The sequence below is a fragment of the Myxine glutinosa genome, chromosome 12 (assembly GCF_964187855.1).
Source record: "Myxine glutinosa chromosome 12, kmMyxGlut1.1, whole genome shotgun sequence".
Taxonomy (NCBI): domain Eukaryota; kingdom Metazoa; phylum Chordata; class Myxini; order Myxiniformes; family Myxinidae; genus Myxine; species Myxine glutinosa.
This window is the reverse complement of record NC_136272.1, coordinates 50,522,782-50,534,869: the sequence shown is the minus strand read 5'-3', so window position 1 is coordinate 50,534,869 and position 12,088 is coordinate 50,522,782. Positions and strand designations below refer to the sequence as shown.

The following is a 12,088-nucleotide window of genomic DNA, read 5'->3' as shown; positions in this document are numbered from 1 at the left end:
TAAAATTGGTTCTAATTGTTGGTATCGTTTTAAAATTGCTTCTAATTGTTGGTCTTGTTTTAAAATTGGTTGTTATTGTTGGTCTTGTTTTAAAATTGGTTCTAATTGTTGGTCTTGTTTGAAAATTGGTTCTATTGTTGGATAGGTTCTAATTGTTGGTCTTGTTTTAAAATTGGTTCTAATTATTGGTCTTGTTTTAAAATTGGTTCTAATTGTTGGTCTTGTTTGAAAATTGGTTCTATTATTGGATAGGTTGTAATTGTTGGTCTTGTTTTAAAATTGGTTCTAATTATTTGGTCTTGTTTTAAAATTGGTTCTAATTATTGTTCTTGTTAAAAAATTGGTTCTAATTGTTGGTCATGTTTTAAAATTGGTTCTAATTGTTGGTCTTGTTTAAAAATTGCTTCTAATCGTTGGTCTTGTTTTAAAATTGGTTCTTATTGTTGGTTTTGTTTAAAAATTGGTTCTAATTGTTGGTCTTGTTTTAAAATTACTTCTTATTGTTGGTTTTGTTTTAAAATTGGTTTTAATTGTTGGTCTTGTTTTAAAACTTGCTTCTAATCATTGGTCTTGTTTTACAATTGGTTCTTATTGTTGGTTTTGTTTAAAAAAAAAGGTTCTTATTGTTGGTCTTGTTTTCAAATTGGTTCTAATTGTTGGTCTTGTTTGAAAATTGGTTCTATTGTTGGATAGGTTCTAATTGTTGGTCTTGTTTTAAAATTGGTTCTAATTGTTGGTCTTTTTTTTTAAAATTGCTTCGACTCATTGGTCTTGTTTTAAAATTGTTTCTTGTTGTTGGTTTTGTTTTAAAATTGGTTTTAATTGTTGGTCCTGTTTTAAAATTGGTTCTAATTGTTGGACTTTTTTTAAAATTGGTTCTAATTGTTGGTTTTGTTTTAAAATTGTTTTTAATTGTTGGTCTTGTTTTAAAATTGGTTCTAATTGTTGGTCTTGTTTGAAAATTGGTTATATTATTGGATAGGTTCTAATTGTTGGTCTTGTTTTAAAATTGGTTCTAATTGTTGGTCTTGTTTTAAAATTGGTTCTAATTGTTGGTCTTGTTTAAAAATTGCTTCTAATCATTGGTCTTGTTTTAAAATTGGTTCTTATTGTTGGTTTTTGTTTAAAAATTGGTTCTAATTGTTGGTCTTGTTTTAAAATTGTTTCTCATTGTTGGTTTTGTTTTAAAATTGGTTTTAATTGTTGGTCTTGTTTGAAAATTGGTTATATTGTTGAATAGGTTCTAATTGCTGGTTTTGTTTAAAAATTGGTTCTAATTGTTGGTCTTGTTTTAAAATTGTTTCTTATTGTTGGTTTTGTTTTAAAATTGGTTTTAATTGTTGGTCTTGTTTGAAAATTGGTTATATTGTTGGATAGGTTCTAATTGTTGGTCTTGTTTTAAAATTGGTTCTAATCATTGGTCTTGTTTTAAAATTGGTTCTAATTGTTGGTAACGTTTTAAAATTGGTTCTAATTGTTGGTCTTGTTTTAAAATTGGTTCTAATTGTTGGTCTTGTTTTCGAATTGCTTCAAATCATTGGTCATATTTTAAAATTGGTTCTAATTGTTGGTTTTGTTTTCAAATTGGTTCTAATTGTTGGTCTTGTTTGAAAATTGGTTCGGTTGTTGGATAGGTTCTAATTGTTGGTCTTGTTTTAAAATTGTTTCTCGTTGTTGGTTTTTGTTTTAAAATTGGTTTTAATTGTTGGTCTTGTTTGAAAATTGGTTCTAATTGTTGGTCTTGTTTTAAAATTGGTTCTAATTGTTGGTCGTGTTTTAAAATTGGTTCTAATTGTTGGTCTTGTTAAAAAATTGCTTCTAATCGTTGGTCTTGTTTAAAAATTGGTTCTTATTGTTGGTTTTTGTTTAAAAATTGGTTCTAATTGTTGGTCTTGTTTTAAAATTGTTTCTCATTGTTGGTTTTGTTTTAAAATTGGTTTTAATTGTTGGTCTTGTTTGAAAATTGGTTATATTGTTGAATAGGTTCTAATTGCTGGTTTTGTTTAAAAATTTGTTCTAATAGTTGGTCTTGTTTTCAAATTGTTTCTTATTGTTGGTTTTGTTTTAAAATTGGTTTTAATTGTTGGTCTTGTTTGAAAATTGGTTATATTGTTGGATAGGTTCTAATTGTTGGTCTTGTTTTAAAATTGGTTCTAATCATTGGTCTTGTTTTAAAATTGGTTCTTATTGTTGGTAACGTTTTAAAATTGGTTCTAATTGTTGGTCTTGTTTTAAAATTGGTTCTAATTGTTGGTCTTGTTTTAGAATTGCTTCAAATCATTGGTCATGTTTTAAAATTGGTTCTAATTGTTGGTCTTGTTTTCAAATTGGTTCTAATTGTTGGTCTTGTTTGAAAATTGGTTCGGTTGTTGGATAGGTTCTAATTGTTGGTCTTGTTTTAAAATTGTTTCTTGTTGTTGGTTTTTGTTTTAAAATTGGTTTTAATTGTTGATCTTGTTTGAAAATTGGTTCTAATTGTTGGTCTTGTTTTAAAATTGGTTCCAATTGTTGGTCTTGTTTTAAAATAGGTTCTAATTGTTGGTTTTGTTTTAAAATTGTTTTTAATTGTTGGTCTTGTTTTAAAATTGTTTCTTGTTGTTGGTTTTGTTTTAAAATTGGTTTTAATTGTTGGTCTTGTTTGAAAATTGGTTCTAATTGTTGGTTTTGTTTTAAAATTGGTTCTAATTGTTGGTATCGTTTTAAAATTGCTTCTAATTGTTGGTCTTGTTTTAAAATTGGTTGTTATTGTTGGTCTTGTTTTAAAATTGGTTCTAATTGTTGGTCTTGTTTGAAAATTGGTTCTATTGTTGGATAGGTTCTAATTGTTGGTCTTGTTTTAAAATTGGTTCTAATTATTGGTCTTGTTTTAAAATTGGTTCTATTGTTGGATAGGTTCTAATTGTTGGTCTTGTTTTAAAATTGGTTCTAATTATTGGTCTTGTTTTAAAATTGGTTCTAATTATTGGTCTTGTTGAAAAATTGGTTCTAATTGTTGGTCATGTTTTAAAATTGGTCCTAATTTGGTTTTTATCAAACCTCGACTCTGATTCTGCAACTGGACCAGATGGCATCAGCCCTCGGGTCCTAAAATCCTGCTCTGCCGCTCTATCTCACCCTCTCTCTGTTCTTTTCACCCTCTCTTTTGCTCAAGGTCATCTGCCAGCATCTTGGAAATCAGCAAACATTACCGCTTTACACAAAAAAGGTGCAAAAACAGATCCTTGCAACGACAGACCAATCAGCCTGCTCCCAATTATCAGCAAAGTCATGGCATCCATCATTGCTTCAGATATCAAATCCTTCCTCTTCTCCAATGGCTTGATCTCTGATCATCAATTTGGATTCAGACCAGGTCATTCTACTCTGGACATGTTGCTTCTGCTGTCTCAACAATGGATGGAGGTCCTCAATGGCAAACAGGAAATCAGAGCTGTCTCACTTGACATATCACGTGCCTTCGATACGGTCTGGCACCCAGCTCTGCTCACCAAACTCACCTCCTATGGTATTCAGGGAAATCTCCACTCATGGCTTGCGGATTTCCTCTCTGGTCGTAGGCAACGTGTGGCCCTGAATGGATTTCTCTCATCTTCCCTTCCTGTTCTGGCTGGAGTTCCCCAAGGTCGTGTTCTGGGCCCTGTGCTATTTCTGGTCTTCATCAATGACCTCTTCGACTCTCTGGAAAATCCTCTCCATCTCTTTGCTGATGACTCCGCTATCTGCCGCTCCATTCCTCATCCCTCAGATCGGCAGTCTGCAGCCTCCTCACTCTCTGCAGACCTGGACAAAATCACAGACTGGTCAAAAAAGTGGAACATGTCTTTCAATCCTGACAAATCTCACACTCTTACAATGTCTCTCCGAAAGGACCGACTGGACAACCCTCCCATCTACTTTCTCAACAATCCTCTCCAAGAAGTTCTGTCGCTCAAGCTTTTGGGTCTCACTATCTGCCATGATCTTTCTTGGGAAAACCACATTTCCAAGCTGGCCTCCAAAGCCAGTCGCCGACTGGGCATCCTCCGTCGTGCGAAGTCCTTCCTTGGCACACCTGAGCTACTCACCACATCCAAGGCTTTCATCCGCAGCTCAATGGAATACTGTTCCCCCCTCTGGGCTGGTGCTCCTGCCTCACACCTTGCTCGGCTTCACGCTGTAGAGGCCAAAGCTTTCAGAATCATTGGAATCTCCTGCGATGTAGTCATCTCCGAGGGCCTTTCACTCACTCACCGCAGGCAGGTTGGTGGTCTTTCTGTCTTCTACCGACTCCTCTCCGGCCTTGCTCCCCTAGCTCTCTCTGTGCTCTGTCCCCCCCAATATTCCTTCAGGTCGCACAAGATCTGCCTGCAACCCTCTTATGGTTAAACTGCCAAAGTCTAGGCTCTCTGCTCACCTTCACTCTTTCATTCCCCTTTTCTCCCGCCTCTGGAACAAAGTCCCCCACTCCCTTCAATCCCACTCCTCCCTCCAGGTCTTTAAAACAGCTGTTCACCACCATCTCTTATCTTCCCCCATCGAAAACCTTGATCTTTTCTACCCCCGGTAATTCACCCCAGAGTCCTTGCAGTGTTCATATGTTTTATTCCTCTCCCACCTCCCCCCAAGTCCTCCCGATGTCCCTGCTCTCAAATGTTGTGTTTGTGTCCTTCCCCCTCTCTCCCCATCTTGTCTGCCACTCCCCTTGTTTTTTGTGTGTCGGTTTGTCTTTTTGTGTGATTAATGTTAGCTCTTTCACGAGCCTCGATCTTGTATACAAAAAAAAAAAAAAAAAAAAAAAAATTGTTGGTCTTGTTTAAAAATTGCTTCTAATCGTTGGTCTTGTTTTAAAATTGGTTCTTATTGTTGGTTTTGTTTAAAAATTGGTTCTAATTGTTGGTCTTGTTTTAAAATTACTTCTTATTGTTGGTTTTGTTTTAAAATTGGTTTTAATTGTTGGTCTTGTTTGAAAATTGGTTATATTGTTGGATAGGTTCTAATTGTTGGTCTTCTTTTAAAATTGGTTCTAATTGCTGGTCTTGTTTTAAAATTGGCTCTAATTGTTGGCAACGTTTTAAAATTGGTTCTAATTCTTGGTCTTGTTTTTAAATTGCTTCTAAGCGTTGGTCTTGTTTTAAAATTGGTTCTAATTGTTGGGCTTGTTTTAAAACTTGCTTCTAATCATTGGTCTTGTTTTACAATTGGTTCGTATTGTTGGTTTTGTTAAAAAAAAAAAGGTTCTAATTGTTGGTCTTGTTTTCAAATTGGTTCTAATTGTTGGTCTTGTTTGAAAATTGGTTCTATTGTTGGATAGGTTCTAATTGTTGGTCTTGTTTTAAAATTGGTTCTAATTGTTGGTCTTGTTTTAAAATTGCTTCGACTCATTGGTCTTGTTTTAAAATTGTTTCTTGTTATTGGTTTTGTTTTAAAATTGGTTTTAATTGTTGGTCCTGTTTGAAAATTTGTTCTAATTGTTTGTCTTGTTTGAAAATTGGTTATATTGTTGGATAGGTTCTAATTGTTGGTCTTGTTTTAAAATTGGTTCTAATTGTTGGTCTCGTTTTAAAATTGCTTCTAATCGTTGGTCTTGTTTTAAAATTGGTTCTTATTGTTGGTTTTGTTTAAAAATTGGTTCTAATTGTTGGTCTTGTTTTTAAAATGTTTCTCATTGTTGGTTTTGTTTTAAAATTGGTTTTAATTGTTGGTCTTGTTTGAAAATTGGTTATATTGTTGAATAGGTTCTAATTGCTGGTTTTGTTTAAAAATTGGTTCTAATTGTTGGTCTTGTTTTAAAATTGTTTCTTATTGTTGGTTTTGTTTTAAAATTGGTTTTAATTGTTGGTCTTGTTTGAAAATTGGTTATATTGTTGGATAGGTTCTAATTGTTGGTCTTGTTTTAAAATTGGTTCTAATTGTTGGTCTTGTTTTAGAATTGCTTCAAATCATTGGTCTTGTTTTAAAATTGGTTCTAATTGTTGGTCTTGTTTTAAAACTTGCTTCTAATCGTTTGTCTTGTTTTACAATTGGTTCTTAAATTTGGTTTTGTTAAAAAATTGGTTCTTATTGTTGGTCTTGTTTTCAAATTGGTTCTAATTGTTGGTCTTGTTTGAAAATTGGTTATTTTGTTGGATAGGTTCGAATTGTTGGTCTTGTTTTAAAATTGGTTCTAATTGTTGGTCTTGTTTTAAAATTGCTTCTAATCATTGGTCTTGTTTTAAAATTGTTTCTTTGTGTTGGTTTTGTTTTAAAATTGGTTCTAATTGTTGGTGTTGTTTTAAAATTGCTTCTAATCATTGGTCTTGTTTTAAAATTGGTTCTAATTGTTGGTCTTGTTTTAAAATAGGTTCTAATTGTTGGTCTTGTTTGAAAATTGGTTCTAATTGTTGGTCTTGTTTTAAAATTGGTTCTAATTGTTGGTCTTGTTTTAAAATAGGTTCTAATTGTTGGTTTTGTTTTAAAATTGTTTTTAATTATTGGTCTTGTTTTAAAATTGGTTCTAATTGTTGGTCTTGTTTGAAAATTGGTTCTATTGTTGGATAGGTTCTAATTGTTGGTCTTGTTTTAAAATTGGTTCTAATTGTTGGTCTTGTTTTAAAATTGTTTTTAATTGTTGGCCTTGTTTGAAAATTGATTCTAATTGTTGGTCTTGTTTTAAAATTGGTTCTCATTGTTGGACAGGTTCTAATTGTTGGTCTTGTTTTAAAATTGGTTCTAATTGTTGGTTTTGTTTTACAATTGTTTTTAATTGTTGGTCTTGTTTGAAAATTGTTTCTAATTGTTCGTTTTGTTTTAAAATTGGTTTTAATTGTTGGTCTTGTTTTAAAATTGGTTCTTATTGTTGGATAGGTTCTAATTGTTGGTCTTGTTTTAAAATTGGTTCTAATTGTTGGTTTTGTTTTAAAATTGTTTTTAATTGCTGGTCTTGTTTGAAAATTGGTTCTAATTGTTGGTCTTGTTTGAACATTGGTTCTAATTGTTGGTCTTGTTTTAAAATTGATTCTAATTGTTGGTCTTGCTTTAAAATTGGTTCTAGTTGTTGGTTTTTTGTTTTAAAATTGGTTTTAATTGTCGGTCTTGTTTGAAAATTGTTTCTAATTGTTGGTCTTGTTAAAAAAATTGGTTCTAAATGTTGGTCTTGTTTGAAAATTGGTTCTAATTGTTTGATAGGTTCTAATTGTTGGTCTTGTTTTAAAATGGATTCTAATTGTTGTATATGTTCTCATTGTTGGTCTTGCATGTTTTAAACGATGTATGCAGCAACTTCAACATTAAATAAATTGTAGAGTAATAACAATGTTGTGCTCTGAGCTCTGTGACTTTGTGGAGCCTGCAGCAAACTGAAGTTGTGATTTCCAAGCCAATGCAGGGTAATCAAGAGGAAAAATTGTTTTTAACCTCAATACTGTGGTTTTTGTGCATTGTTGGATGCTCACTTACAATCATGTGCATCATACATCAGAATATACAAACAAAACCATAAGCACAAATGATGCAAACGGAATGGCAACAAATGTGTATCGCTCCACCAATCTCATTGGAGCATGGAGTCAAGAATGAGTGACAGTGAGAGGTGAGATAAGTGAGAAATGTGCAATTTTATCTCAAATTAATGACTGCGTGATATCTGCCAGCATTTGTTGGTGGACGTTAAAGATCCCAATCTCACCGTGTCCTTCACGATGTGTAGGTGAGCTATCCCCGGTGCCCTAAACAAATTACAAATTCCTGCCAAGACTGACTGCTGGGACTAGGCAATGGCAAACCACCAAGCATAACTCTTGGCAAGAAACTGTTCCAGCAGCATTAGCGCTCTGAGTATCGTACATCCCAGATCATTTCCGATAACAACTCCACATAATGCCTTCAAGTTCGGGGTATTTAGGCAAATACAAGGACGCCATCTACATTTGTACCTGGGTAATCATGCTCAAAGCTCCTTGATAACTCACATATTGATGTAAATTGCCCTCTTAAAGGAATGGTGTGTACAAATATCTCATCTCCATTAGCAGGTTTAGCATGAGCACACTCCAACATCTTCATCGACTGGCACTTGGTCCAGGAATTCACCCGGAACAAGGAAATCTGGCTCAGAAAGCCTCTTGGGCTTAGAGTTTCAGGTCATAGCATCGATGATGACGTCAATGCAACAATCACTATCTTTTGCATCCTTTTGCATCATCAATGTTGTGGTAGGGCAATTAATCAACAACAAGGACAGCAAGATGTTCAAGTTGTGCGCTATTAGCTCGCCCTCGGAAAAGGCCTAATGATGCATCACATGTACACCTGGATAGAGGGCGCCCACAGAAATGGTGCCATGATGTCACATGGGCTGTCCAGAAATGGTATTTGAGACACGACGATTGGAGGGAACTGTTGTGATCGGAACAACCCACTAATGGAGATAAGGTAAAAAAACAACAATATGGACTTGCAGGCAAGTCAGAGCAACATCTCACAGGTGTCACATCAGCCTTATTCTGAACATCAATTGGAGGTGCACTTGTACCATTGATGTAGTGCCCCCTGTAGGTTAGAGCAGGAATTTGTTGTTTGCTCAGGGTGCCGGCGGCAGCTCGCCTACTCTTCGCGAAGGACACCATGGGAGCAGCTTTAATATGCACCAATCAATACCATCACGTCCAGTTTAACATCCACCCAAGGGACGACAGATGCATTGATACCTCGCCCTGCCTGTGAAACGCCAGGATGGCAGCTTGAAGTTGAATCAGAGGTGTGTACACATACCTCAAATTTATCCTGCCAGCCCACATGACTTGTTTGTGGGTGCAAGGCATCAAGCACAATAGCACAAAACAAGAATTTGGCCATCAGGCTCGTGCTGAATTATTTGTATTTTCTGTTGGATTTCTTTTTCAAGATTGGCTACAGGTGAAGCAAAGAAAGGTACGGCTTGCTGCTCAGACATGTGGTCGCTTTGAAAAATGGGTTTTGAAAACGTTTGCGCTTCACTAGCCACACAGGCCAAGGCAGCAGCATCTGTAAAGGCCTCTGACCCTGTATGGTGGTTCTCATGGCCTGTTGAACAATGTTTGATGGGCCTACCTCTTTGGGTGGCTTGGTTAAGTGCTGCTGCTGTTGCTGCTGTTGCTGCTGCTGCTGCTGCTGCTGCTGTTGTTGCTGTTGCTGTTGTAGCAGCTGCAGGTGCAACTGTTCTTGCTGTTTTTTGTAATACTCCTGCAGGTGCTGTTGCAGCAACGATGAGAGGGGCTGTGGAGGGAGGCACGGGACGGAGGGAAGAATCAGGGTGGGAGAGAGCCATTATTAGTACCTGGAGTGCTTTTTATAGTGGTCTTCCACTCCCTGACAGCAGCGAAACAATATGCTTGTCAAATTAAAATCTTTTCACAAAGACATCTGAGAATCACACAGCCTATACACTGCGATTTGGAAAACAGCACAAGTGGCGTATTTTATTTTCCGCTCGCGTACGGAAAGGGGACGGGGCTAAACTAAATGGGAATATGAAAGGAGATTGTATTTATCCTTTTGTTGGCAAGCTTCCATAACAGTACGAGGAAAAAGCAACGCAGGAATAAAAGCCATCTTCTTAAACAAATGTGCCAGCCTTTGTATGCAGAGTCATTTCGTTGCAAATAATTAGCCATTTTAGGTTTTATTAGGCGCGTCGAGGGCCTGGCACTCCAAGAGGATAGCAATGAATACAGGTAAATGGAAAGTACTACGAAGTTAAAAGACCCTAAGGAATCTTGACTGTCCGTCACACCAGAGGGGCACGTGCACCTGCACCTTGATGCGCAAAAATGACGTCATGGTGGCAGGTGATACCCTACAAATAACCGTGTGGGCAGGAAAGGGGCCGTACGGCGGGTGTGCCACACTCAATAATCGAAAATAAGTTGTGCCATCAACGTCGGTTCTTTCAAGGTCTCCCTCGGTGCGGATTCCGACACACTCATCATCATCATTTTCATCACGCCAGGGTTGCGCTTCGGCCTGACATTGTTAATGAGCCTGCCAGCTATTCCGGGCCTCAAAAAGCACCCATTGATAAGAAATGGCGCAAATGAGCATGCGGAGTCTGACCATCCTCTGACCAATCTCCTCGCACACCTGAAGGACACATTAATAAAGGCAAACAGCGATCCTTTCAACTTTCGCACCAAATGGCGTTACTTACACAGCTGCCTGATTATCTACTGTCTGCAGCCCTGTGTGCTCTGCTACCCTCTGAAAAGCATGAGTGATGTGCTAATTTTCTGACTGAAGCACAGGAAAGGTTGTGAATACGGGCCTGAAGGACGCGGATGCTCAAATACGATGCGATGGAATGCACATTCCGCTGCTTAGATATCACAATACCAAAGAATAGCGCAGATCCAGCAGGGAATTGGGGACGAGACGACGACGCCTTGTCGAAACGCAAACACGGAACAAAAGCACCTGAACCACCAAACTAATCATCTGCGAGGTTTGGATGTAAAACACCCGGGAACATATCCAATACTCAATGCGAACTTACATGTGAATACATGGATATTTAAACAAGGTATTTGTGGAATACTTTATATAAGTAATTAACTTCGACCATTAAGTAAGCGATAAGATGCTATTGTAATGGTGACATATATGTGTGTGTGTGTGTGTGTGTGTGTGTGTCTGTCTGTGTGTCTTTATGTCTCTGTGTATGTCAGTGTGTGTCTCTGGGTGTGTCTCTGTGTGTGTGTGTCTGTGCACGTGTTTATGTGCGTGTGTGTGTGTGTGTGTGTGTGTGTGTGTGTGTGCGTGTGTGTGTGTGTGCATGCATGTGTGTGTGTGTGCATGCATGTGTGTCTCTGTGTGCATATGTGTTTGTCTGTGTGCATATGTGTCTGTGGGTGTATCTGTCTGTGTGCATATGTCTCTGTTTGCATGTGTGTCTGTGTGTGTCTCTGTGTGTTTGTGTCTCTGTGTGTGTGTCTCTGTATGTCTTTTTCGTGTGTGTCTGTCTGTCTGTGTGCATGTGTGTCTGCGTATCTGTGTGCGTTTGTGTCTGTGTGTGTGTGTCTCTGTGCGTTTATGTCTGTGTGTGTTCGTGTGTGTGTCGTGTCGTTGTTTGTTATCTCCATATGCGGGTTTCAGAAGGTAGAATGGAGCCCTCCCGGGTCTGAAAGTATCCACCTGTGTTAGTGCGTGTACGTTTGCACGTGTATATAATGTGTTTAATATGTCACGTATAATATGTACATTGTATGAGTATCCCTGTGTGTATCCTTCTCATTATCCATGTCTACGTCGGTGTGTGCCCACATACACATACACTTTTAATATAAATCATCAATTCATTCTCAGATCTACAATAATCTACATCGATTGGTGAACCCCTGCATTGTTAAATATCCATTGCTGTTCTCTATGTTGCTTACCAAGGATGGAAACAACAACACTGTGCAATAATTATTGTTCATCATTGTGCAAATAACTAAAACTAAATTTGTGTCCCAGAAGAAGTGACTTGCATCAAGACTGGTTACGAGAGCGACAATTTTCGACTTCACATGAATTTGCAATGTAAGAATAGCATTCTTCAGACATAATTACATCTCCTTCCAAGCTACAAATCACTGCAATTTGCATGCACGAGACAGACAAGATACGTCGCTGGTTAAAATAATTAATCCACAACATTTCTTCCTCTTTCTGAAATTATTTCCCACGACAATTTGGTTAATAAAGCAAGTTTAATTAAAATGTCCAAAACAATTATACTATCATAAAGCTGTTGCCATTTTGTGTACAATTATCCCCTCTCTCCTCCTCTACCCCCATGTAGAGTGACATATGGACAGCCATTCGTGGTATAAATCATAACATACGATAATGTATGGAGAACAAAACTCATCAAAATTATGAGCTGACAGCATGGCTCAGAGGCAGCGTTCTTACCTTTAAGCTTTCTACCTTTGGGTTATATTCTTCACCCAACTATGTTACAGATGTGTTGAGATGGATTTCTCGACAAAAATAGAGATTTATACCTCCGCCACCTAAGGTGGGTGGAGGTTATGTTTTCACTGCTGTTTGTCTGTTGGCGAGCAATGTATCTCAAAAGATTTTGGACGAAACTTGGTGGACAGGTTCGGTGTTT

The 12,088-nt window shown here is 37.0% G+C and overlaps 1 protein-coding gene across 1 annotated transcript in view; it reads right to left on the bottom strand.

Annotated features, from left to right (window-relative positions):
* The window catches only part of FOXP2 (forkhead box P2), a 398,689-nt gene that overhangs the window by 297,958 nt on the left and 88,643 nt on the right, over window positions 1-12,088 (bottom strand). The window contains exon 4 of the mRNA XM_078766261.1: window positions 9,046-9,210. Coding sequence (XP_078622387.1) covers window positions 9,046-9,210 — 165 coding nt within the window. The remainder of the gene's footprint in view (window positions 1-9,045; window positions 9,211-12,088) is intronic.